This window comes from Ursus maritimus, unplaced genomic scaffold, assembly GCF_017311325.1.
Source record: "Ursus maritimus isolate PB19 unplaced genomic scaffold, ASM1731132v1 scaffold_15, whole genome shotgun sequence".
NCBI lineage: Eukaryota > Metazoa > Chordata > Mammalia > Carnivora > Ursidae > Ursus > Ursus maritimus.
The window spans coordinates 30,364,292-30,388,118 of record NW_024423897.1 but is presented as its reverse complement, the minus strand read 5'-3'; the positions used below and the strand labels follow the sequence as shown (position 1 = coordinate 30,388,118).

At 48.6% G+C, this 23,827-nt stretch overlaps 1 protein-coding gene and 1 long non-coding RNA gene across 3 annotated transcripts in view; one reads left to right on the top strand and one right to left on the bottom strand.

Moving 5' to 3' along the window:
- Nucleotides 1-5,442, bottom strand: part of LOC103664653 — a 32,209-nt gene extending 26,767 nt beyond the window's left edge. Inside the window, exon 1 of the long non-coding RNA XR_569110.2 lies at nt 4,869-5,442. This is a non-coding gene — a long non-coding RNA (uncharacterized LOC103664653). The remainder of the gene's footprint in view (nt 1-4,868) is intronic.
- The window catches only part of NIM1K (NIM1 serine/threonine protein kinase), a 65,087-nt gene extending 44,634 nt beyond the window's left edge, over nt 1-20,453 (top strand). Inside the window, exons 2-6 of one of the 2 annotated variants that reach the window (XM_040630462.1) lie at nt 2,704-3,712; nt 15,120-15,172; nt 15,636-15,795; nt 17,260-17,528; nt 19,590-20,453. In XM_040630462.1, the coding sequence (XP_040486396.1) occupies nt 3,421-3,712; nt 15,120-15,172; nt 15,636-15,795; nt 17,260-17,528; nt 19,590-20,339 (1,524 nt within the window). In that variant the 5' untranslated portion in view covers nt 2,704-3,420 and the 3' untranslated portion in view covers nt 20,340-20,453. The remainder of the gene's footprint in view (nt 1-2,703; nt 3,713-15,119; nt 15,173-15,635; nt 15,796-17,259; nt 17,529-19,589) is intronic. The other variant, XM_040630463.1, reaches the window with a different exon arrangement.
- Nucleotides 20,454-23,827: the final 3,374 nt, after the last annotated feature.

The following is a 23,827-nucleotide window of genomic DNA, read 5'->3' as shown; positions in this document are numbered from 1 at the left end:
GGAGTAGGATGAGTTAGGGGTTTAAATTTTTTCTAGTTGGCTTGCTACCTGTTTCAACAAGTTGCAATTCATCCTCAGTACAGACCCATCGCAACATTTTCAAAATTGCAAAAACTTCTTTATCTGATCTAAACAGAAGATGAACTACCTCCCTCACCATTAAGGCAAGACACTTGGTTTCAAGGTCATCATGCAAGAAATTTAATTTGCAGGTAGAGGATATGTAACGCAAGATGGAGTTTGACACTTGACAATTGTGCCTGACCCTCTATATCAAATTAGGAAGAGAGAGGGGAGGAATTCCTGGGGGTGCCTGAAGTTAATCAGGGTAGCAAGTCTAAAACCCAACTGGAAATCCCAGGCCTGAACGGAGTTCAAGAACAGAGCCCAAATCAGGAGCAACAGGTGGGGGCGGGGGAGCAGTGGGGTTACCCAGGAAAGCAGAGAAGTCCTGGCCAACATGGGGAGTCAGAGAGCAGGTTCCGGGAGGCATGGGTGAGGCGCGGGTACTTGGGGAGAGCTGATCCTTTGGAAGGAGCAAGGATGGGGGAGACTTTGCTTTTCTAAGCAGCCCCCTAACAGTTCGCAGTGGGATGGTAGAATTCTGACTAAGCTTTCACCTGCACGAGAAGGTGGGGCCAGAAATCCTAACAGCCAGTAGAGGGTACCTCTGGCCTTGGACATATGGACTGAAATAAACTTTCTGAGATAATTCAAGTAGATGTTGGGACAACGTGATTAGTTTATAAATAAAAATATTTACCTCTACTAAGTCATACCCAAATGTAGCGGTCGATACATTGGTGAATTAGTTCATTCCCTCTTCACTGAACATTTATCGGAGAAGTGGCAGGCAGGGTGCTGAGCTCTGGGAGAGAGAAGAAGGAGGCGCAGGTCCTCGCGCTGCGGGTGCTTAGCCAACTGGGGTACAAGTAGGGGAGCTGCAGAGGCAGCACGGGCTGAGGGGCTCGCGGAGAGAGGCCCAGGACGGCCAAGCGCTGCTTCCGGGCTAAAGTCCTTACTGTCCTTCTGTGGCTAAAGCTGCACAATGATAAGGTCAGAATTAGGATTAACGGTCCTCCACTTCTCATCTGTGTGGTAACTGGCTGCCAGGGATCCGAGATCTAGGGCCACTTGATCTTCGTAGAGATTCTTTTTTTTTTTTTTTTTAAGATTTTATTTATTTATTTGACAGAGAGAGAGACAGCCGGCGAGAGAGGGAACACAACAGGGGGAGTGGGAGAGGAAGAAGCAGGCTCCTAGCGGAGGAGCCTGATGTGGGGCTTGATCCCAGAACGCCGGGATCACGTCCTGAGCCGAAGGCAGACGCTCAACCGCTGTGCCACCCAGGTGCCCCTTCATAGAGATTCTTAATCTGAGGATGGGTTTCAGAGTGTCTGTTAACCCTTTAAATTGGGTGCAAATTATGTGTGCATGCTTTTTATTTCTAGGGGATAGTGTCCTAGATTCCATGAGAATCTCAAAGGAGTATGTGACCCCAGAAAGCTTAAGAACCAGTGACTAGATTTTCCTCAACTTAATTAAGGATCTTTTATCTTAAGAACATCTTTTAAAACATCCTAATTGGACTCTAACCTAGAGATGTGTGTGGTTACTAATATCTGGTCCCTTTTAAACCTTTATCCCAGCTTCCCGTCTCCTTGTCCCAAAAGAGGAACAGAGCTGGATGGCAGTTTACTCTTTCCTGTCTTTATCCTTATTTGGCAACCCCTTATTTAACCACAATAATAATATAAGCAACTCTGTACTTAATTGTAATAAAGTGATATCATCAAGCAGAATTCAAAATTCGCATTTCCCAGGCAGTCTCCATGTTCACTCGGGCTCTGTTTCAGAATGCTCAAGTCCAAAAATCAAGTTCAACACACTTTTTTTATGTAGGACATTGTGTTCCATGCTGAAGCAGAGAGGAGGGGAGCAGGACACAGCTGAATTAAACCCAGTGCCCACTTTCATAGAGATAAGGCATCTTGGAAAACGCACAAAGTGCAATGGGAATTCAGAAAGTGAGTATTTCTCACTGGAGAATGCAGGAGAAAAAGTCATGAAAGTATTTCTTCACTGAGGATGCCGTAGGCTTTTACAACCTCCAGCAACACTACCTTTGGTTTCTGCACCTTCAGAATGATCTCTGGGGCCTGGAGGCTAAAACCTGATCAGAAATACCCAGAAAATAAGCCTGGAGGAAAAATTAGCCTTTGTCATCAAACAGCACATAAAGAGAGAGTAGGAGCAACCAATATAGGAAAAACTGTACCAGAACATACAAGATAACAGGAAATATAACACATTGTTATTTGAATCAATGTAAGAATTTTTGAAAACTGATATTAATAGGAAATCTTTATCATCATTAGTGTTATTATTTTAAGTCTGGCTTTAAAGCAATTCAAGGCAATATGCATATTTTCCTAAATGTCAAGAAACAGAAAAATAGTTTTGCTAAAAATATTTATAGGCTGTGAGGGCTTTTCTAAAATGTAGATGGAGGAGTGTGTGTGTGTGTGTGTGTACATTTTCTTCTTAGTAAATCATATATAATTAAGCATTTCTACTGAGAGTCATAACTGAAATTTGTATAGTTTTTTTTAGATCAACGCTCACAGGGCAGTTTCACGTTCATTATAAATCCTGTACAGTACATAGCACAGGCTAATACATTTTCTTATTCTCTGTTCTTAGGGTGAATCAGCACTTGCCGAATTTTTGAGACAGCTCACGGCTTAGAGGAAGGCTCGTCTAAATAAAGGCCAGCTAAAGTGACATTGCCAGGATTTAATCCCTCTCTGGCAGCCCTTGTGACCAGAAGGCTGATTTGCAAGTTTCTTCTTTACCGGGGTCCAGATCATTGCGTGCCCAGGGGCCCTGCGACTCACAAGCAGAAGTGCAAAATGAAGGAGGTCAGAGCTGGAGGCCAGCAGCAGGGACCTGGGGCCCTCCACGGGGCTCTTACCCACCAGAGTGGAAGATTCTCAGGCCATCAAAGGAAATAGTAAACTGGAGCCTTTGTCCTGGGACGCGGCCACCTACCACAGAGCATCAGACCACATGGGCAGCCAGGAGGTTCCTGGAGCCGATCAGGGAAGTGGTTATGGTAACTGGATGTTACCAGACGGTGAGAGCTGGGCAGCGCACTGTGAAGGAAGGCGCGAAATGTCTGCGGTGAGGGGGGCAGCTCTTGGCCTGGCCCGGCAGGCTCTGCCGGCCTGTTCGCCTCTGCCCTCCTCTCCCTGAAGCCACGAAGGGGACTGCGTGGCTCTGCAGGCCAGCCGTCAAGGACGCGTGGCTCTGGCAGGCCCTGACTCCCCTCGCCCAGCCCCTGGGCCCTTTGCTCTGCTCCTCCCCTGCCCTCCGTCGGTGCCTGTCGGCCGAGGCGGAGATGTGAGCTTGTGGTGGACGATGACCGCCGTGTACGTGAATGGAGGCGGCCTGGTGACCCCCCACTATGCCCGGTGGGATCGGCGGGAGAGCGTGGAAAGCGGCTGTCAGACGGAGTGCAGCAAGGACGAGGACGAGGGGCAGCCCCGCCAGCTGACACCCTTTGAGAAGCTGACGCAGGACATGTCCCAAGATGAGAAGGTGGTGAGAGAGATCACGTTGGGGAAACGGATTGGCTTCTACCGAATCCGAGGGGAAATTGGAAGCGGGAACTTTTCCCAAGTCAAGCTCGGGATTCACTCCCTAACCAAAGGTAGGATCTGACCTTCCAGGATCATCTCCCGTGGTACTGGGACCTCGGCTGGGGAAGGGGTTAGGAGGCCAGAGCCAGGGCAGCCGGTGAAGCGACGTCACCGAGGCTCTGAGGGTCGCGAGTGCTGTGCCACACACCTTCCGTTGTCACCTCGGTTGATTTTCACAGGAACACTGTGAGGTTAGTATCTTTATTTCCATTTACAGATAGGGAAACTGAGATCCAAAGAAGCTAATATGGTGTCGCCAGTTCAATCTTGAGAGATTTTGACTCTAAAAGCTCTCCCACTGTACCATGTGGGTGAACTCACTCCAAGGGAGAGGACTCTGTCCTCTCCACTTAGGCCTTGGAGAAGTGGAGGGGGGTGTGGCTTGGTTCCCAGGCCACTCATCTTCCAAGTCCTCATTTATAACGTGTGTGTGTGTGTGTGTGTGTGTGTGTGTGTGTGAGCGACAGGATGGCACAGGAGACCTCCCAGGTCGCCACTGTCAGTGGATAGCAGAGTTCAGGCTCCCCTCCTCACCCAAGGCTGCTACTTCTGTTATATTTGGGGGAAAGGCTTTGGATCTCAGGACTGTCTCTGCTCCAGTCTACTCTGTACTAGTTCTCATTGTGGCTTGGCTGCCTGCTCTCTACTGAAGGCCCATGCTGGCTTGCCTGCGGACACTCTGGACCCCAGAGCAGCAGCGCCCCCCACTCTGGCCTCAGGGAGGAACTATGCAGAGAGCCCAGCAGCCCTTTGCTGGCCCAGCCCAGTGTGGACACATCCCCATACCACCTGAAACTTAGCTGAAGCCTGGAGATCATCAGGGAGTTGTGAGGCAGGAAAAGAACACTTGCAACTTGGTATAATCTACCAGCTTCCTAAAGCCCGAGAACTCTACCCAGTCCCTGCGAGTTCTGTACCGACATTTTCTCACCTTGGCCCCAGCCTGCTACCATATCTCCAGGGCCACTCTTTTCTTATATTAGAGTTGTCTTTTGTTTTCTTTTCTCCTCCGACCCCCAATCCCATCCCTATATTTGGTCCCTACATAAAAAGCACCCGCACATACACACAGGTGTGCACACATATTCCCGGAGCTCCAAGTCTCCTTCCATCTTGCTCGGAGACCAGGAGTCAGGGTCCACCCGTCCTCACGTCTCTGCTACTCACCTGACTTGCCCTGGGAAATGCCAGGACCTCTGGGAGCCTCCGCTTCCTCACGTACAGAACGCAGCCAGGGACCATGCTGACCTGACCCACAGACGTAGCTCTAGCGTGGTAACGTGAGTCTGACTGCGGCCCGTGGTCTGGAGCAGGAATGAGAGACGGAGCTCAGACACCGGGAGGCGAGGGCCGGGAAACCGAGACAGAGGACATGACCAGGAAGGGGAGAGGAGAAGGTGGGTAAAGGCAAACCGGGAGAGGAGCTCAGAAAGGAGAGTGTGTCCAGTGCCGCAGAGAGGCCTCGAGGCGAAAGTCCGAGCGAAGGCGGCCGGGTGGCCAACTTGGAGCTGTTTCCCAAGTGTGGGGTCAGGCGCTGGATTCCAGGGCGAGGAGGCAGCGTGGGGCAGTGGAAAGAACAGGCACTTCGGGTCCCTTGTTGCCTCAGCCATAAAATAGAAATAATGATTCTTTTCTTAGAATTGTTGGGAAAATCAGAAATAACACATACAAAGTACGTGGCACATAGTAGCCATCATTGGTACAACTCAATTTTTTTACTTAAATAAACTTACTTCAAAAGGAAAAGTAGTATATTCTTTTTAAGATTTTATTTATTTATTTGACAGAGAGAGACAGCCAGTGAGAGAGGGAACACAAGCAGGGGGAGTGGGAGAGGAAGAAACAGGCTCCTAGCGGAGGAGCCTGATGTGGGGCTCGATCCCAGAGCACCGGGATCACGCCCTGAGCCGAAGGCAGACGCTTAACGACTGCGCCACCCAGGCGCCCCAAAAGGAAAACTAATATTATTTAAATAATGAAAAACCAATGTCACTTGCTATGAATGGAAGGTAATGGCAAAAATAGTTATAATGCAAACAAATGTAAAAGTTTTATTACTTATTTATGTATTTTCCCAGTTGTATTAGACACAATTGACATTTAACATTGGGTAAATTAAGATATACATCATAGTGATTTTCTGTCTGTAGATATTGCAAAATGATTACTGTGATGAGGTTACTTAAAACATCTGTCACCTCACAGAGTTAGGATTTTGTGTGTATGGTGAGAAATTTTAAGATTTACTCTCGTTAATTAGCAACTGCCAAGAAGTTTTCAAGGAAAATCGCCAAGTAATAGAAAGTAAAGCACGCGAACAACCAATCTGAGATTTCCTCTTTGCCTAACTTAGGAGAATTAAAGAATAACTCAAACGGGAACGATGTTTGTATGCTGTGATCCAGTGCTATTTAAGGCAGTTTCTCTGCATGAAAATCATTCGCACCCCATGAGTGTGACAGGCTCCACTTTGGGAAACACTGACCTCATCTAGTCCTCACGTTTTGCAGAAGTAGCACGGATTCGTCTTGCAGGCTCGTTTCTGCCAGTCCTTCTCCCTGTTCAGTGTCTCAGTGACAGCTGTGTCTTTAAGTAGCAGAAGGGCATTCAATAAATACTGTGGAACGATCCTAGCGTTGGAATCAGTGAGACCTGGGTAGAATTCCTATTGTTTTTATCTCTCACTGTGTGACCCCAAACAAGTGACTTTATCATTCTGTGCCTCAGTTTCTTCATGAATAAAATTTAAACATGCAATGTATTGAATATCTACTGTGTGCATAGACAGAGCACACAGTAGGTATACATTAAATGCTATTATTAGTCTGATTTCAGAAAAGTCTAGGTTCTTTGGGCCTGCTGAGTCACACATCATTGGAACATGAAGTCACACATCATGGAACAGAAGCCTGTGCAAATCAGCTCACGTGGAAAAGGGGCATGGTGGACAGGGGAATTCTGTGCACCCACAGCAGGGAAGCAGAGCGAGTTTCAAGATCGTACTGTCTCCATCTCCTCTTTCTCTGGGGCGTCACAGTTTTTCATTTCTACTTCCCTCGATCAAAGTGTTCCATCTTCAGACTCCATTCTGCAGGGTGGCTTACTCTGTGTAGCCATCAGAAGACTCCTGGCCAGGAATGGTTGTTGCCAGTCCCATGTCTACATGGTCTCCCGGCGTTATTACCCATCTTTGTACCGCTGGTTTCATTCTCTGCCGGCTCACATTTTAAAGAGAGAGAATGTGACTCCTCCCCAGCCAACCGATGACAGACCACCGCAGAGTTCAAGGGCACGCCCACGTCAAGTCAGCTGCAGCCTCTACAGTCACGTGTCCCACGACAGCGTCAGCAGAGCCTGAGGTCCTAACTAGCGTCTCTGGGAGGGGAGAGTAGTAGAGAGCACAGCAAATGGACGGACAGGCCCACCAGGGAGGCAATAACCAGCTGACCAGAGAAATCACCACGAGCCAGGAGCAAGAACGTTCAGTGAAGAGGGCCGAAGAAAGGCGAGCAACAGCAACGGGGGTTGATGTAGTGACTTCCTGCTCAAATGCCACAGGCTTCTCATCTGCAGTATTGTAAAATTAACTGCATTCTAGCTCCCCGAGTTCCAGAGAACATGGCATTCTCCTGCTGTGCAAGTTGGGTGTGTCAGTGGCCTCACCCACATGCTCGCTTCACTGCCCACCTACCACCGCGTGGCCCTACTGTCGAAGGTTCAGTGTCACCCTCTGGCTGTGGGACACAGGTGCAAAAAAGGAAGGCCCAAAGCATAGGCAGTGGGAAAATCAGCTCCATGCGCAAGTTTGAGCAACAGAAAACGTAAGGGCAGGTCACTGAGCAACAGAAAAATGAATCCTGGGCCTCGCCTTTGGGTGCACCGGGCAAAGGCCTGCTCCCAGAGCTGCACCCCACCGCTGTCTCCGGTGGTTCTGCCTTCGGGGATCCCCCTGGTTAGGAAGGAGCAGGAAAGTGGCAATGAAAGCAGCTGAGAAAGGGGTGGGGCGGGGAGAGGAGGCCCAGAGGCAAACGGATATGAGAGCTCAGGAAAGAGAAGGGTGCTCAGGTACTGGGAGATGGAGTCCCAGACTGGGAGACTTGGCCTGAGAAAAGGAGGGGGGACGTTTGGCTGCCCTGAGCCGACTGGACTGGACTGGAAAGATAGATGCCACCTGCCTCCAAAGTCTTCACCTCTGAAAGAGGAAAGAGAGCGAAGCGGCTTAGTGAGCGGCTTCGAAAGCCACGCTGGGAATTTCAAATAGCTGTCCCACAGCCCGGCCACATCAGATCGTGTCACGTGGACAGTGATCGTATAAATATGGACCCACACAAAGCCAGATGACCCAGAATTGTCATCAGGTTTTCTAGGAAATGTGGACAGACTAAATGAGACAATGGAGGGGTTCCCAGGAGAGCAGAGGTTTGGATCCCGGGAGCAGCTCCTAGGACAGTCGTTTTAAAAGGGCACCAGCTGTTCTGAATGGATCTCTAGAAAGAAGGCTCCAGGAGGGGCCCCTGTTGGCTGGAGTTTATTTTGATAGCTAACAGCTCCGATTGCCCCGGGCCTTGCAAGCTGATAGGGCAGCTATGAGTCCCCTTTTAAGCTGATTAGAAATTTCTCCAAAGAGGTGATGCACTCAACTTCTGAATATTTTATGTGCCATCTGTTGTCACAGACAAAAGTAAATGAGGCCATGGGTGCCTGTTCCTTTCTCTATTGCTGCCCTTCCTGTAGTCTCACATTTCTAGAACTCTTCTTTTCTCTCGATTTACTTATTCATCAGTTAATTCATGCCCCCCACCGTCCTTTTTAAAAATATAATAAACTCTCCTGGGCCCATATGTTGTTCTGGGCCTTACAGAGATGAGTAAGATATAGTTCTAGCCTGTTAGGAGCGGACGCGCGGTAGGTCATGGAGACAGGATAGAATTGGCAGGGGCTGCCACAGAGTAAGGCCGAAGGGTGTGCTCCGCTGGGCCTGAGGGCAGCAGGAAGGGTCGCTGAGCAGGCCAGGCTCGAGGTAGGCCTGGAGAGTTATGAAGGGCACGGAGCTAGGAGCCAGTGAGGGGAGTCTTCGGAGATTTAAAAGGAATTAAGCAGGGGCGCCTGGGTGGCTCAGTCGTTAAGCGTCTGCCTTCTGCTCAGGGCATGATCCCAGCGTTCTGGGATCGAGTCCCACATCAGGCTCCTCCACTAGGAGCCTGCTTCTTCCTCTCCCACTCCCCCTGCTTGTGTTCCTTCTCTCACTGGCTGTCTCTCTCTGTCAAATAAATAAATAAAATCTAAAAAAAATTAAAAAATAAAAAAAAATAAAAGGAATTAAGCAAAGGGGACATAGAGGGTGTTGCAGGCAGGGACTAGATCATGGAGAGTCTTCTTGCACATTTGGGGTTTGTCATTTAGGTGTTGGGGAACCACTGAAGAGCTTTAAGCAAGCAACTCATACAAGTGATTAGTATGATTAGTTTTCAGTGAGGAAAGCAGATTGAAGTTGGGGTGTGACAAAAGTCAGAGAAGTCAGAAAAAATATTAGTCTAAGGGTCCAGATGAATGATGATCTCCATCTCAACTAAAGAAGTGACAGAGGGGCGCCTGGGTGGCTTAGTTGGTTGAGCGTCTGACTCTTGATTTTGGTTCAGGTCGTGGTCTTGGGGTCGTGGGATCGAGCCCTGTGTTGGGTTCCATGGGCATCTGGGAGTGTGCTTGAGATTCTCCCTCTCCTTCCGCCCCTTTGCTGTTCTCTCTCTCTCAAATAAATAAGTAAATCTTTAAAAAAAGAAAAATTTGTTTACCCCACACACAAAAAAATTTTTTTAAAAAGAGAAATGACAGAAAGGATGGAGAAAAGAGCATGCATTTGAGAAATATTTCAGAATATTGGAAAACCCTGTGGTGTGTTGCATGGGTGAGAGCAGGGAACGAGAAAAGGTACTGAAGGTGACCCCCAGATTTCCAGCTTTAACAGCTCAGCAGTGAAGAGTGACTATAGGAGAGGAAACGGATTTGAGAGTAAAGACTTGGAAGCCTGACTTGGAGGAACATGAAGGTCATGGAGTCCAACAGCCACCCTGGAGCCCAAAAGAAAGCATGAATGGGAAATAAAGATTTGGGGCTTAACAAATCCAGGAGATAGTGAAAATGTTGGGTGTTCTGGTTACAGCCTCCTTGGTGTCATTGAAGCATTTTGATCCTTAGAGTTTCCCCACATGGGTTATAAATAATAACTATTCAACAAATATTTGGTGAATTAAATTAGTTTAGAACTTCTCATGAAAACGCAGCAGTGGCAGAGAAGAGATTTTCGAGGGAGCAATGCATGGCAGTATTCTCTGGTACGTTCTCTCTGCTGTTCCCTCCTGGCAGACAGGACTGGGGACTAACTCAGTCTTGAGTCAGGCTTCACAGAGAAGGCCCACAGACTTGAAAGCAGCAATACCTCCCCACCATTCATTAAAACAGCAATTAAAGCTTGTTTCCTTATTTTAAAAATGTTTGCTTAGTGGCTTTGTTGAATCCATCCTAAAAATAAGTCCAATATTAGAAATACTAGAACCCAAAAATGCTCCTTGTGGTGTTATTTATAGCGCAAAGGACTAGAAATCTCTGATGTGATCCAACAATACAAGAATGGTCAGGTAAATGAAAGCATATATGCTGGATGGAAGGTCATACGGCCATTAAAAATCAGGATTATGAAGAGTCTCTGGTAACATGGGAGGTGCCTGGAACAAAATAGTAAATGAAAAAGCCAAGTGCCAGACTGAGTTTACTCTGCAATGATAATACTCACCCTGGGTTCTTGTGCGGTTGGGGAGAGCATTCATTCAACAAATATTTGTTGAGTACCTACTGTGTAACAGGTACTCTTCTAGGGACTGGGGGTACAGCAATGTACAAAACAGGCAATAATCTCTGTCCTATGGAGCTTACATTCTAGTGGGAGAGACAGACAAAGATAAGTCAGGAAAGTATTCACTCTGCTACATAGTGATAAGTGATAAGGAAATCGAGGGGGGATAGGGAAGAGCGAGGGCCACATTTTAGATAAGTTGGCCAGGACAGCCTTACTGAGCTGGTGATCACTGACCTGAAAGAAATACATTCTCTGACCACCGATATGGGGGAGGGCGTCGTCAGACAGAGGGAGGGCATGCCTAAGGAGGGAGGGTGCCTGTAGTACCCCAGGAATGGCCAGGGGGACGAGGCCAGGGGGCAGTGGCAACCAGATCGTGTGAGGTCATTATGTCATAGGAAGGACTCTGGCTTTTCCTCTGAGTGAAACCAGAGCCCTTTGACGGAGCAGAGAAGTGACACGATCTGGCTTATGCTTTAATAGGATCACGCTGGCTGCTCTGTTGAAAATAGACTGCAAGGGGTCAAAGGCTGAAAAAGAGAGATCAGTGAGGAGCCTATTGCAATTATCCAGGCAAGAGAGAACTGTGGCTTGGGGCAGGAACGTAGCAGTGGGGTACTGAGAAGTGACTGGATTCTGGCTGTGTCAATAAGGTAGAGATAACAGGATCTGCTGATGGATTCAAAGTGGAATGTAAAAGAGGACTCCGATACTCAAAGATTTGTGGTCTGGACAAGTGTAAGACTAGAGGGTCCATTTGCTGACACCAGGAAGACTGTAGGAGGGACAGGCGTGGGTGGGGGGAGATGCGGAGCACAGTATCGAACATGCTGTGTTGTGCATGCTCATTACATCTCTATTACACGTACGGGGCAGGGGCTGTGGGTGCTCCCCTCCTCCACCATGTCTCCTAGCGCCTTACCACGTCAGTGCATGCAAGCCTGACCTCCACATGCCGGTCTCTCCAACGCCTAGCCTCTGGGCTGTCTCTGGCTGCTGGAGCCTGCTCTTCCTGCATGCGTGGGAGGCCAGAAATAGACGGGAATTTATATCCCCCAGAGCAGCCAGCCACCAATTACTGGCAGTAGTTGATGTATAAATACCCCAGTTCTTCTCGTGCTATTTAGACACAGTAACTCTTAGCAGGGCTGACTGGTAACTTGCTTGGTAATACACCACGTACTGGCCATCTTTCCTTTCCCTCTCTGTTTCTCGTTCTTCTACCTGTATTTCCCAGGTTACCTCCTTCGTCCACCTGAATCCCTGCCTCAGGCTCTGCTTCAGGCAGAACCCAAACTAAGACAACTAAGTGGAGAAATCATATAGGCAGATGTGTTTATGCATCTGGAATCACCAAGGAAATGATTGTAGGGAAGGAGTCCAAGGACTATGCCTTCAGGTAGCCAACATTCAGAGGCTATGGAGATGACAAGGACACAGCAAGGGAGCCCTGGAAGTAGGAGAGGCAGGAGACAAGACAAATACCATGTGATTTCACTGATAAGTGGAATCTAAAACCAAAACAGATTCTTTTTTTTCCCCCCAAAACAAACAGACTCTTAAATACACAGATCATGTGGTGTCTGGGTGGCTCAGTTGGTTGAACTCTTGATTTTGGCTCAGGTCATGATCTCACGGTCATGATCTCGGGGCTGGGAGATAGAGCCCAGCATCGGGCTATGCACTTAGCAGGGAGTCTGCTTGAGATTCTCTCCCTCTCCCTCTGCCTCCTCCCCCACTTGCACACACACACCCTCTCTCTAAAATAAATAAATCAATCTTTAAAAAAAAATAAACAAATAAATAAATACAGAGAACAAACTGGTGTGGTTGCCAGAGGCGAGGGGGTGGGGGGATGGGCAAAATAGGCGAAGGGGATTAAGAGGTACACACTTCCAGTTATAAAATAAATAAGTCACAGAGAGGAAAAGCACAGCATAGGCATATAGTCAATAATATTGTAATGACTTTGTATGGTGACGACTTACCAAGGTGAGCATTAAGTCCTGTGTGGAACTTGAATCACTACATGAGCCACTTGAAACTAATATAACATCGTATTCCACTGTGCTTCAACAATAATAATAAAAAGAGAGCTAGGAGAAATGCCAGGAGTGTGTGTTGCCCTAGAAACCAAGTGATAAAGGTGTTTCAAGGAGGAGGGATAAAGCCTGAGAAGTGACCATCAGTTTTAGCAGCCTGGGGGTCATTGGTGACCCTGAGTGGTCTCCAAAGTAGGGTCTGCATTCCCTAGGGGATGCCCAAAATGATTCACTGGATGAGGGAAGGCAATGTTAGAATTTCCATTTATATTTATTTGTCATTCTCTCTTTTTAATTTTTATGATTATATATATTTAAAATGTGCATGTTAGTAGTACATGTATATAATTTAGAAATATATATATATATATTAGAATAGTGCTCAAAAATACTTTATTGATAAAGAAAGCCAATCAAAGGTATATAGACCAATACCCTAGGGTATCAGGGTCTTTTCCTGCTTTGAGACCTCTCCTACGCATCCCTACCAGTAGAACCTCTCCTGATCGCCTCTTCTCTACTTTCCTCTAGCTAATAGTCAGATTCCAGAGAAAGCCTTACAAGTCTTCTCTGACCCCCAGACTAGGGGCACACCCCTTGCTTAATGCCAGCATTGCCTCTCACACCCTGACCCTGTAAGCCTGCTGTGCCAGCGGCCTTCCACCTCCTCTCCAGACCCACTCTCCGCCCCTTGTTCTGCTCTCGGCCCCAAGCTACATCGAGTCTCCTCAGTTCTCTGAGTTCCAGTTGGCTTTGGTCTCCTGCAGCAGATCAAAGGAAGGAGAGGGAGGGCCTGACCTCTGTTCTCCCAGCCTCTCACTGTAAGTTGGCTCAGCCTGGCTGTGTGTCTGGAAGGAAGGTCTGCACTCCTCTCACAGCAGATTTCTCTACACAGCATTCTGTGTTCGAACATCTGTTTTCTCCCGTTGTCTTTTTAGTCCTACAGACATAAGTTTTGTTGGTCCACTCTAGGTCTAAAAATTTGAATTTGTTGCTGACACTTAGTGATTGGAACATTTACATAAAAATTCAGATGTCTGGCTTCTCTTGAAAAAATCAGATTTGACAACACTGAGTCTGCATTCCAAACAGGGACAACTGTCTGGAGTGGAGTTTGCACCGGGGCATGTACTCCTCAGGACTCCGCAGTCCCCACTACTCCCTATTGCCTTACAATAAGCTTGCCACCCTATCACCACCCTGGCTTCTCGAGATATTTGAGTTTGCAAGTCCTAGTTTAAGGAATGTGTTGCCCACTACGGGAGACCTGTGTCAGACTCTTCACTAGATTTGGAGAAAGGGGATGTGTCTACTCTCTCTCTCTCTCTCCCTTGCCAACACCAAAAGAGTACTCTCTCTGTGGGATTGCCATGACCACCTCCTAAACCGCCAGCCTGGCCTCAGGCCCATTCTTCTATCCATTTCACACAGTGCAGCCATCGTTCTGACACAGAAATCAGACGATCATACTCTCCCTTAAAACTGCGGACCGTCTGCCACTGTCCTCCAGATAAAGGCTGCCATTCTTTTTTTTTTTTTTAAAGATTTTATTTATTTATTCGACAGAGATAGAGACAGCCAGCGAGAGAGGGAACACAAGCAGGGGGAGTGGGAGAGGAAGAAGCAGGCTCACAGCGGAGGAGCCTGATGTGGGGCTCGATCCCGTAACGCCGGGATCACGCCCAGAGCCGAAGGCAGACGCTCAACCACTGTGCCACCCAGGCGCCCCAAAGGCTTCCTTTCTTGAGACATCCCCCGGAGCCCTGGATTTTCCGACCCGCCCACCACACGAGGCTGGTTTGCGTCCACTCCCCTCATGCTCTGAGTCCGGCCTCGGGGCTTCCCTCGGGTGCTCAAACACACCCGTCGCCCCCGCCCAAGCCTGGCAAGCATGCCGGTCCTGCCGCCGCGTGGGGCCTCCCTCCTCAGCTCTCGGCCACAGCTCCCGTGTCCTTTCCAGGACAGGCCGCGGCGTTCTCCGTCTGTACTCCTTCCTCACACGGCCGCACTTGTAAGAGGGGCTTTTTCAAAGTCTTTGTCCCTCACTGGGCTGTAGGACAGTGCTTTCCTCGTCGCCTGCTGCATAGGAGATGCTCGCTCGTGCTCACCGAACACGTGTGGAAAGAGTGGAGGTGGAGCCCTCGCTCTTCATGGAAGAGTAGTTTCTGCCACTTAGCGACCATTTCAAATACCAGGGCTTTTATTTATTTATTTTTAAGATTTTATTTATTTATTTGACAGATAGAGACAGCCAGCGAGAGAGGGAACACAAGCAGGGGGAGTGGGAGAGGAAGAAGCAGGCTCATAGCGGAGGAGCCTGATGTGGGGCTCGATCCCATAACGCCGGGATCACCCATGAACACCAGGGCTTTTAAAATGTTTTCTATGATGATCCATTCATGAAGCACGGCAATAATCTGATTTAACACAAAGTGGAGGAAGCAGGTGGGGAGGGGCGTGAGGCCCGGGATGCCCAGGGCACAGAGTTTAAAGAAGCTCCTCTCCTACCTTACTCTGTTCCAGGCCCTGGGACGGCGGCCTTGCCAAGAACCACTCACACGGAGAATAAAAATAAAGTAAGAGGAGGGCTGTGCTCGGGGGAGGCTTGTGAGAGCAGCCTCACCGCACCACGACCTGGTCGTTGGGTGCCCGCCATGTGGGAGACAGCGTGTGGCCGCCGGCCAAGCAGCAGAGGGGACGCGCGCCCTCCCAGAAGTCGGGGTCAGGATCCAGGGGGAGCAGCAGCTGAGGGCTCTTCTGTAGGCAATCTGCCAGATTCGGGGGTGGGGCTCTTTATTCTAGCCCTCAATACGGCAGCTCACCCAACAGGCTACCCACACCGGAAGTTTCTGTTTCTGGAAGCAGGTGAAGTGAATCTTAATCCTAAAAACTGAACGGTAGAAAAGCCGAGAGCCGGGCGGTGGCGTGGCACGCCTCCGGGCCCGGTGGTGGGCGTCCGTCCCTGGCACTCACTGCCTGCAGAGGTTATGCAAACCCCAAGGGTTCTGCTCCCTTACGGCTGGTCTCCTTCTTCCCCAGTATTGCCGCCAGCGGAGCAAGTGCGCTCACAGCAGACGCCAGCGACCCTGCCCCTCCCCCTCCCAGAAGCCCCAATGGCCCTGCGTTATTCCCGGCAGCGCTCCGATCTCCGACCGGCCGCGTCTGTCTTACAAAGTTCTGCGGAGCAGTTGTTTTGCAAGTGGGTCAAAGGGGGCCTTACAATCCTGTTTTTCCCTTTACTTGCCTGGAAATTTCTTTCCTTACCTAATAGAAAGTCTGGTCCAATTCGAACCAAAAAATGAATTGTTTTACTTTGGAGTGGTTTCATCATTTTCAAACATTAACCGCTTTTATTACATTATTTATGTTAATTGTATAAATTAATTGTAGGAAAATTAGAGAATACAGAGAAACAAAAATTTTTAAAACCACCCATGATCCCCTTATTAATAAAATAGCTATTCTAAACATTTTGTGGCATCACTTGCCAGATGTTTTTGTATGCAGATGTGCATGTATATGTATGCAAATGTATATTTGATTTTTTAAATTTTTTTCTCACTTGTTCTATAATGAACATTTCTTCATTTCGATAGATAAGGGTCCACATCATTAAGTGGACAGTCGCATGGTGTACTGTTACACAGGTAGATAAACCTGACTTCATTTTAACCCTCTCTCTTGCCGGATGCTGTTCCCAATATCACAGAAGTCGTCTTCCACGTCCACTCTTGTACACGTGTCAGATGATTTCTTTAAGATTAATTGCCAGAGGTGAAATGGCTGGGTCAAAACGTGCAGCCATTCTTAGGGCTCTCAATACATAATAGCAAACTACGGCCCAGAATGATCGGACTGGCGACCCCTCCCTCCAGCTGCATGACCTGCTGCAGGTCCGTCTGCTCATGCCCTCGTGCCCTTGTGCCCTCTCCGGGACTCCGCACATGAGGAGCGCCGGTGTGGCCTGCGCTGTGACGTTATGTGCCTGGCACGGACAAAGTCAGATAAAAAACACAGGAAGGGGTAGGAGGGGGAGACAGACCAGGAATGAACAGTTATAGGCCAGCGTGCTGAGATCATCGTGCAGAGAATACACGGGGTCTGGGTGTCCCGGAGGATGCTGGTTCTGAGGCTAGCTTGCAGGGGTCATCAGGAGTTATCCGAATAAAGAACAGGGAAGCAGTAAGAGCCAGGCAGAGGGAATGATCCAGATGGGGGAAAGGTCCCAGGCCGGGTTGTTCAGTCCCTTTTCAGGAATGAGAAGCAGTTGTGTAACGGCTGGACTAGAGCTGTGCGCAGGGCAGTGGGAACTGTGGACAGGGGTGATGCCTGAGGAGGCAGGGGACGTCGGATCTGGGCTAAGCAAAGAAGCTTTAACTTTACCCAGAAAACTGGATAAAGATCATCAAACTGAAACTTCCTCAGAGAGCAGGAGTTGGCATCAAAATCGGTGTGTGGAAGACTCCCACTGATCCAGGGGATGAGTAGGGATGTCAACTCAAGGACAGATGTCATCCCCGCTGGCGAGCTCTGCCATTAGACACAGCCATTTATCCTCTGTGTCCAGTGAAGGAAAGGGTCCAGTCTAGGTCCCTTATGGTTCTAAATCTCTCCATGCTCCTATGAACACTGCACATCCTTTGACTTTTTTTTTTCCTCCCAGAAAAGGTGGCCATTAAGATTCTGGACAAGACCAAGTTAGACCAGAAAACCCAAAGGCTACTATCCCGCGAAATTTCCAGCATGGAAAAACTGCACCATCCCAACATCATCCGTTTGTACGAAGTTGTGGAGACCCTATCCAAGCTCCACTTGGTGATGGAGTATGCAGGGGGTGGGGAGCTGTTTGGAAAAATTAGCACCGAAGGGAAGCTCTCAGAGCCGGAAAGCAAGCTCATCTTCTCCCAGATTGTGTCTGCCGTGAAGCACATGGTGAGTGGGGGCGAGGAGTGGAGTCTTGCTCCCACACTCCCCACAGTGGGAGCATGGGCTTTGGTTCATCACCATCCAAGCACCCTGGAAGGCTTTAGTCTTCAAGGGCTGACAGGAGTCCCTCCTGTGAGAGTCCGAAGCCTGCATGAGATCACACTCTTAGCCACTGAAGCAACGCCCAGGGATCTCCAGTTCCACGGCAGCCTTCTGGCTTCTGGGGAAGTTGGCAGGAGTTGCTCCGCGAATCGGGATGACCCTCACCACGGCCATTTCTCCACCCCCATCCTCCACTACCGGAGAGCTGGCTCCTCGCTGCTGCTTGGCGCTGTCTACCTACCTCTATGTGTAGGATGTTCTCTCCCCTCTTACCATGTCCCACATTCCAAATCCCATCCACCCTTCATGACTCTGCTCAGCTCTGTCTCTCTCTGGAATTTTCTTTGATCTCACATCAGCTCATGCAGATCCTTCTTGCCTTTGGTGAATTCCTCCAGCTCTGGCTGCCTCCATGCTCAGCAGATCAGCATTTGATGTCATTCTCACTTTAGTTCTCCAATTATTTCTTTAGATAAATCTGGACTCCTAAAGCATACCCCCTAGTTTCTTCAAGAACTGGTTCTCCTGTGCCCTCTCCACCATTGGCCATATTGTCACGCACATAGAGGAGCTTGACACGCGGGCCTGACCACCACCTCTATGGCTCCGTTAGTCCAGAAGTCTGGCCTGTCCTCTCTACCCAGCTGGCAGAAAAGAGACACTTGTCTGGGGTCTGTGTGAGTTGGGAGGCTGTTTCTAGTTTGTTCCTCTGACTAGATGCTGTGGGGTTAGGCTAGGATCAGTGACTTCCTGGACAAATTACTAGCAGGGAAGTTAGTGACCTAGGGACCCAAGATAGGCATCAGAAGAGAGAAGGGGAGGAAAAAAAATGAGCAAGAGAGAAGAGCCCGACTATCATGGCGATGGGTGTTTCAGACCTGCGGTGCCACGGGTTGACATTCGAGTGGCCCTATACTGCCGTGAACTTTCCCAGAGCCAGGGAGTAGGCAGGACCCACACTGAGCAATAGAACACATAGGAAGAGTCCTCCACATTCTCCGTAGAAAAGAAATTGGGCAGGAGAGCAGAAGAGAACTCAGGCTGAGTCCTCTCAGCTGTGTGCCCTGACATTTCTCCCAGCTACCTGGTGTCCGAATCATGGTTCCCCTGAGTGCGCGGACTCCGAGCCAGGACCTTGCTGAGCACTGCAGACATGGCATCACACACCCTCCTCACCGCAGTCGTGAGGTGCTGTCGGTATCATTCTACAAAGAAAGAAAACACATTACACAGCTGGTATTGTTGAACCTAGAATTAGCCAAGCCATCAGGCGCCAAAGCCTGGATTCTTACCCCAGGAAGCCCAGCAAAGTAACATTAAACCACCTCCCAAGAGTTCGTGGGACTAAGGAGGTCAGGGGTCCCAAGGTGGTCTGTCTGGATCCGGAACATGAGAGCGGGGGTGGGGCATGCGCGTGCCATCCACAGTGGGCCCTGCTGCTAGAACCTTGCCAAACATAACCTCTTTCTTTCTACTGAATTCTATAAAGATAAAGGACCCCCACCCCACTCCCACCCTCCAGGAAGGAGCATGGTTGAAAATTTGGGGGAGGGTTCTAAACCTTTTTGGTGTTGGCCCTAGTCAAGAGATTCCTCAGCCAGAAAAAAACATTCATGGCCTCCAACATGAAGGATTAGTTGCATCGTGTTTCAGAACACGCAGTTGCAAAAAATCCGGGTGTCATTTCTGGCCCTAATTCCTGACTCACATGTGTGGGACAGACTCCAACCGTTGCCTCACCGAAGAACAGAACCTTTGGTCTGTTTGGGGGTGTGTGGGTATTCTGTTTGCCAAGGGTTAGGACAAGGCAGCCCTGGAGGTTTGCAGATCGGAGTTCAGTTGACATCCATTCAACTCCTGTTATTACCCCATCATCACCTCCTTGTTTCAGAGCAACTGATGCATTTTTTTATGTTGGTATTATACCTTGAAAATGATGGCTTTTCCCTATGTCTTCTTCCACAGCATGAGAACCAAATTATTCATAGAGACCTGAAAGCAGAAAACGTATTTTATACCAATAATACTTGCGTGAAGGTGGGTGATTTTGGATTCAGCACAGTAAGTAAAAAAGGCGAAATGCTCAATACTTTCTGTGGGTCGCCTCCTTACGCTGCGCCGGAGCTTTTCCGAGACGAGCATTACGTGGGCATTTACGTGGACATCTGGGCCCTGGGGGTGCTCCTGTACTTCATGGTGACGGGCACCATGCCCTTTCGGGCAGAGACCGTGGCCAAGCTGAAGAAGAGCATCCTGGAGGGCACCTACAGCGTGCCCCCGCACGTGTCCGAGCCCTGCCTCCGCCTCATCCGCGGTGTCCTGCAGCCCGTACCCACCGACAGGCACGGGATCGACTCCATCATGAACAACGAGTGGCTGCAAGGGGTGCCGTGCCCCACCCCTCTGGAGCCCTTCCAGCTGGATCCCAAACATTTGTCAGAAACCAGCACCCTCAAAGAAGAAGAAAATGAGGTCAAAAGCACTTTAGAACATTTGGGTATTACGGAAGAGCACATCCGGAACAACCGGGGGCGTGACGCCCGGAGCTCCATCACCGGAGTCTACCGGATCATTCTACACAGGGTCCAAAGGAGAAAGGCTTTGGAAAGTGTCCCGATAATGATACTACCGGACCCTAAAGAAAGGGACCTAAAGAAAGGGTCCCGTGTCTATAGAGGCATAAGACACACATCTAAATTTTGTTCAATTTTATAAATTGTGTTAAACTGCTGGTCATTAACAAAGAGCATTGTTGCTGCTTTTAAATTTTTTCATGGACAACTTGGGTGGAGACATTTTTGTAATTTTTAAATAAATTTAAATTTAAGATATGCGTTCCCCCCCAAAAAAGTCTAGATTTGCTCTCTGTTCTCAAACTCTGGCATTCATTCATTTAATCAAGAAATATTTATCCAGTGCCTCCCATGGGCCCAGCAACTAACTGTTCAAGGTGCCGAGGAAAGAGCAAAGAGATAGGCTGGGCCCTTGCTCTCCTGTGCAGGACATTCTAGGGCTGGACAAAGGCATTGATGAAAAAAAAAAGTTGTAAGAAAAACATGAGATAGTGACAGATGCTATACAGAGAATTCAGATTGGGTGATCTGATGTTAGAGACTTGCTCCCTGGGATGGGACCATTAGGAAAGGCCACTCTGAGCAGAGGACAGTCTGAGATCTGAACAGGAAGCAGGGGTGATCTTCAAAATGCCGGCCAAGAGCATTCCGGGCAGCTAGGGGGTTCTCCACTGGGTTCCTCCCAAACAGAGCCTGGGACAAAGGCTCCATGTGGAGTAGCTTACTGGGGAAATGAGCCTGGAGAGGAGGGAGGGGCAGGGAGGGAAACAGGAAAAGCCACCCCGAGTCAGCCGGTGCTGCGGGCTGTTGGCACTCAGTCCTGCAGGGGCTCCAACGAGCCTCAGGAAGCACATCTCAGGGGTCTGATGCCCAGGGTGCAAAAGGGGAAAACATGGACGCATCAGCTCCTATTCGCCCCTGGCCCGCAGTTCCAGACTGTGCTGGGTTGAAGTACTACCCCAACCCACTGCCCCACTGGGGCCTGTTTTGGAGGAACATATGGAGATTATGCTGTGTGAGTGCAGGTTGGGTTCCTGGCGCTGCCCACGCCTCAGCGGAAAAGCCTTGGACGAACAGTCCACAGCACTGGCCTGAGACCAGATGCGGTCGAGTAGGGCCTGCGTGATGCTGTCCAAACTTGCGTGGAAACGGTCACAGCCTCAGGGGCTGGAGGGAGAAGTGCGGCTGAAAGGATCAGAATGGTGCCTGGGAGCTGACACAGCCGCCCTACCCAGGCCCCACTCCGAGCAGCCCTCTGTTCAGCCCAAACCACTGCAGGCATCTCCTTCAAGGCACTGGGGCCTGGACGGACTCCTCGCAGTGGGGTGAGTAGGACAGCTTGCGGGAGTGGCTCTCAGTTCCAGCGCACGAGAATCTCCTGGACGGCTTGTGGAGACAGACCGTGGGGACCCACCTCCAGAGTTCTGATTCAGTGCCTCGAGTGGGGCCCAAGAACATGCATTTCTAACAAGTTCCTAGGTGATGCTGCTGCTGCTGGGGAGGGACCAGGCTCTGAAGATGCGGAGCCACGGTCTGCACTGTAGAAGCATGGGGGCCTTGATTAGAAACTTGAGGAAACCTTCTTGGAAGGTGGGAATCCCACATCACAGTGAGGCTAAAGTGAAAGGTACATGGCAGGAATCCAAAGGAAGGTGCTAGGGTCTTCTCTGAGATCCTGGTCAAAGACTGAATGGAAGCAGTTGCCACACCTGGGCAACTGTCTGATTCGGGCAGGGCAGAGAGTGTCTGATTCGGGGCCCAAGCGTTTGGATACGTAGATCAAAGGCTCTAAGTCTGGAAGAATAAGCTTGGCATATTTGAGGAATGGAGAAGACAGGGTGGATGAACACCCTGTAAGCCCGGTGAGTGTGGTATTGACTAAGTAGGCAGAGAACAGACCCCCTAGGAGTTCACAAGCCTGAACAAGAAATTTGATACATCGGGGAAACGTGCTTACTGCAGAGTAAGGCCGTGCAGTCAGCTTTCAAGGAGGAAGCAACTCTGGCGATGAGGCCCCAGAGATCAACAGGGTTTTGCTAAGATGGGTTGGAGGGGCTAGTGTCATAGCATCTGAAAGACACGGAGGCATGGGGACGCTCCTGCAAACTTAGCCCAGCAAAACTTTTCTTCTTTTTAACTATAGATGCCTGCGCGATGATGAAATAGGACAAAGATGAATTCCTTGTTTTTTACTTCTGAACATTTAAAATGAAAACATTTTTTATTATTATAAGCTGGAGCCCTGATGATCTATAAACTTCCCGAGGATTGGTATCCATCATTTTCAGCATCAAATTTCTACGTTTATAGAAATTTTTGTGGCAGGGTGGGCTATTTACTCTGACCACAAATTAGGAAAAAAAAAGAGGAACCCAGGGTTTAATTAAAAGTAGTTGCTGGATTTCTTCCCATTCAGTTGATGATGTACTATATGTTGGCTAATTGAACACACACAAAAAAGAAGTTGCTAGAAATTTTAAAGTGTTCATTTCTATGTCAAGATTTCCTAGCTTTAAATTATTTAAAGATCCTGCTATGTTTCCTGCTCTACTGACCTCTTTACTATTTCTTTCAGGACATTTCAAGGAGACATGACATGAAGTGTTTCAACTGAGTGACAGGAAGATTGAAAGTAGTTGTTTGCATCTGTCTGAGTTTTATCTCTGTTAAACTTACTCATTAGTGCCATAAAAAAACCAGAAGGTTAAAAAAAAAAATTAAGTGCTCAAATAGAGAAAGCACAAATCCCAACAAGCAGAGACGGAAGGACAGAACTCCTAAAGCACATTAATTAGGACTCAAGAATTTGCAAAATGACCTTAGAGAAAGAACACTAGCCCATTTCTTAAATGACCCAGAGGGACAGACTGGCCCAGAAAATAAAATAAATTATCACTAAGTATTGAATCTACACATGACATGATGTTATGAGCTAAACAGGGCTAGAAAATAATCTGGGTTAATTCCTAATTCACACAATCCTGAGAGTGGCTAGGGGTCTTAGAGGTGACCTAGTTCAGTGTTACCGCCACTGCAAAAACTCTATAAAACCCCTGGAAGCACCAGCAACATGTGGCTCTTAGTGGTGACTACGTGGCTCAGTTTGATTGAGTGTCCAATGCTTGATTTTGGCTCAGCTCATGATCTCAGGGTCATGGGATCGAGCCCCGTGTCAGGCTCCACGCTGAGTGGGGAGTCTGCTTGAGAGGCTCCCTCTCCCCCTCCCCTGCTCATGCTCGCTCTGTCTCTCTCTCACATAAATAAATCTTAAAACATGTGGCTCCTAGGTTGGAGGCTCTTGCTGATAGTAGGCCATTCTATATGGGCTGTTAAACTTGCTTTTAATCTTTAATTGGCAACCCTTAATCTCAGGTTGTTTTTAGGAAAACATAGCAATCCTCTTCATAAATGCTTATGGCAAAGTTTATACATGTTTACTACCCAATTTGGGAGTTAATGTCTTTGAAGTGTAAGAATAATAGATTATCAGTACAAATTCTTCTATACTAGATGAATAGCTCCTTGAAGGCAAGACCATATACCTTATAATCTTTAATCCAGAGTGCCTTGCTTATATCAGGTTTCCAAATGTTTGTTGAATGATAAATGAATAGGGGCACCTGGGTCCTC